Below are 2997 nucleotides of genomic sequence, written 5' to 3'. Positions count from 1 at the left end.
TCGTCGACAGCTGCAACTAGTACGTTTCTACAAAAAACTGCAGCTATGTAAAAGAACTAATGGAACGGAAGCGCATACAAAATATTCACATGCACTGTCAAGAAGCAATAAGACCAGGAAATGTCTACTTGCTTCCCACGATCGCTAAGCCTCGAACAAGCCCATATTTTGTACAGTCCTTTATGCATAAGTTAACAACACTTGAAAGTATAACATTGAGAGGAACGTCTAATTGGTGCTGCACTTAATGGTAAATTGTGATCTGAACTATTGAGGTTAGTTAGACAGTGCATACTCAATTAAATTTTAGAAGCAATGTTATTTTCATATATCTCTTTCCTATAATTCGTCACACATAGTTTATGCAGAAATTCCGAATTTTTATTTGTCATTTCCTACATCAAAATACTTGATACGCATGTGATCACGATGCATGGCTAGTATCTGTCACAACTGCGACTGCAGAATTGTATACAATCGCAGGGAGTTTTGCACTCCCAAAATGGTATGGAGATCCACAATATGTGGGGACACTTAAACCACTGTCAGTTTTTAACTTAGCGAATGTCACCATAGTGTGGATGTACATCTAGATCTGAAGCAATGGCGTGGCTACATAGATATGTTTATCAAGCTCGTGATCCTGATCCGAAGCAACAAGATCACATAAATTAAGTTTGGCAGCATGCACTTGCCTGATGGGTTCACTTCCAGAATTCAAAATTCCATAGTACTACCTCCGTCCGGAATTAACCGTTGTTGAAATGAGCGTAACTAAGCGTGTTTTAGTGTGTAAATACACTCATTTCAGCGACAGTTAATTCCGGACGCGGACGGAGGGAGTGTAGGCGCTCAAACAACCCGGTGGTGCCTAACATGCCTATAAATTGCCTCCCTTCACTCCATCTCATTCCACACCCAACCCACACAAGAACCCTAGACACCAAACCAGCTTTCCTTACTCTCGAATCTCGATCAGCATGGCCAAGGCAAACCCTTCATATTACCAAACCACCGCTGCGGTTAGCGCACCGGTCCAGTACCAGGAGCATCTCTTCCACCTGTTTGTGCAGCAGCAGCTCGAAGCAACAAATGGTGCTAACCAGCTCATTACAGTGAACCCAAAGCTTCCCCAAGGGTTCGGTGTCACCGTTGCTACTGACTGGGACATCCGTGATGGTCCTGAAATCACGGCAAAAGTTGTTGCGCGTGCACAAGGCCTGCATCAAGGGTCCGGCAAGAGCAGCGGAGCCTGGTTTATGTCGTTCAACACAGTGTTCACCGATGAGAGGTTCGCCATGCATGCATTTTTCAGAAAATGTTCCCTTTGAACTTATGTTGCCATACTTATTTCTTTTTTGCGTGTGTGATGCTTACAAACTTGTGTTTTAGGTTTAAGGGGTCCTCCCTCAGTGTGCAAGGACATTTGGTTTCCGACGAAGGCGAATGGGTAGTTACGGGTGGAACTGGCGAGTTCGCTTTTGCACAAGGTGTTGTCACCTACAAGAAAATCAAGGAATTGGCAGGTGGAAACATCAGAGAGCTTCGTTTCCGTGTTGTGTGCTTCAACTTCCCAAAGCCGGTGAGATTCATTTTTCCTCGTCTTCTTTCTTAATCTATTAAATTGTGGAAGCTTAGCTAGCTAATTTGTATTTTTGTCATGGTTTGGACACATGCAAAATGTGAGTACATCATTCTACTTCTAATTAGCTCTAACACACACACACACACATGTATATTTATGTGCAGAACACCCTGACAAAGGTTGGGCCGTGGGGTGGGAATGGAGGGACACCATTTGAAATCCCACAGGCAGAGCTACCTCAGCGTCTAGAAAGTGTCACAATTCAGAGTGCCGAAGTTATTGATTCCATTGCCTTCACCTACATCGGCCTAGACGGCGCAAGGCGGACAGTCGGTCCATTTGGTGGCGGCGGCGGGACTAAGCAGCCGGTGAGTGAAATTTTGGATTTGTTGAATAATGGGCTCAGGTCATGGATCACATATAGAATAATGTTGACAATCTGACACCACATATTTACTCCCTTGTGGTGCTTAATAACACTAGGAGCGAAGGCAAATAATATATGGTGTTATAATCACTTGCACATTCCTTCCCTTACAGATCCTGCAGCTTGGTCCTTCGGAGAGCCTGAAGGAAATATTTGGCACAACCGGTAACTTTCTAGGATTGAATATTGTCACATCACTTTCCATTGTCACCAATGTTAAGACATATGGACCATTCGGAAAACAATCCGCGGGTAATACCCCTTTCCGTACCACTGCGCCAGACCGTCACAGCATTGTGGGCTTCTTCGGGCGGGCTGGCCAATTTGTTGACCAGCTTGGAGCTTATGTGCGCCCAACCCCAAATTAGTAGAAGCAAGTGTTTCTTAAGAAGACCTAGTGCTTTACCCGTCATCTTTCCGCTTCTCAGTGTTCCAGCAATAAGAAGGGCGGCATATATATGCTGTCCTAGTCTCATGTACTACTTGCTTTCATTTTTATCTTCTATGCCTTTTGGCTATCGGCTCGGTGTGGCCTTAGAAATAAAGTTCTTATTAATAAGAGTGTTGAATGTAATCTTATCCCTGCGTCATGTTCAATATATGTGCTAATGAATATAGCTTATTGATAAGAGTGTTGAATGTAATCTTATCCCTGTGTCATGTTCAATATATGCACTAATGAATATAGTGAAGTACTGCTACGGGCTGCACATACCTGATATTTGGGAGAGCCCATCAGACATAATAAAATGAAAGTATATTCTCATCAAGCATGCATCGTTAAAAAATAATATGGGCATTGCAACATCATGCTTATTCATAAAAGATAGAGGATCAAACTCTCAAAATTCTCAAACACGAACTAACCACTTGGTCATGAGCCTGCTTCAAAACTGTAGTTGCCTAATAATATAATTAAGGAATTTTAAAACTACCGAAATAAACTATCCTAGCCTAGCCTCCATGAGCAATGGACAGGTTTTTA

General features: G+C 42.9%; 1 protein-coding gene across 1 annotated transcript; it reads left to right on the top strand.

The window, feature by feature from the left end:
• The first annotated feature begins 915 nt into the window (after positions 1–915).
• LOC109734872 (uncharacterized) lies at positions 916–2656 on the top strand. The gene is made up of 4 exons (XM_020294054.4): positions 916–1291; positions 1393–1582; positions 1750–1953; positions 2126–2656. The coding sequence occupies exons 1-4, from the start codon at positions 981–983 to the stop codon at positions 2378–2380; spliced, it is 960 nt and encodes a 319-aa protein (XP_020149643.1). The 5' UTR covers positions 916–980; the 3' UTR covers positions 2381–2656.
• The last annotated feature ends 341 nt before the right edge of the window (positions 2657–2997 follow it).

Source organism: Aegilops tauschii, chromosome 4, assembly GCF_002575655.3.
Source record: "Aegilops tauschii subsp. strangulata cultivar AL8/78 chromosome 4, Aet v6.0, whole genome shotgun sequence".
NCBI classification, from domain to species: Eukaryota; Viridiplantae; Streptophyta; class Magnoliopsida; order Poales; family Poaceae; genus Aegilops; species Aegilops tauschii.
The sequence above is the reverse complement of the archived record's forward strand: the minus strand, read 5'-3'. Positions and strand labels throughout refer to the sequence as shown.

What these genes read in the sequence shown, in the direction of transcription:
- LOC109734872 (XM_020294054.4), top strand. Translation starts at nt 981, where the DNA reads ATGGCCAAGGCAAACCCTTCATATTACCAAACCACCGCTGCGGTTAGC. An exon ending in GCTTCAACTTCCCAAAGCCG is followed by an intron (nt 1,583 to 1,749) that starts GTGAGATTCATT and finishes ATTTATGTGCAG; the next exon opens with AACACCCTGACAAAGGTTGG. An exon ending in GCGGCGGGACTAAGCAGCCG is followed by an intron (nt 1,954 to 2,125) that starts GTGAGTGAAATT and finishes CTTCCCTTACAG; the next exon opens with ATCCTGCAGCTTGGTCCTTC.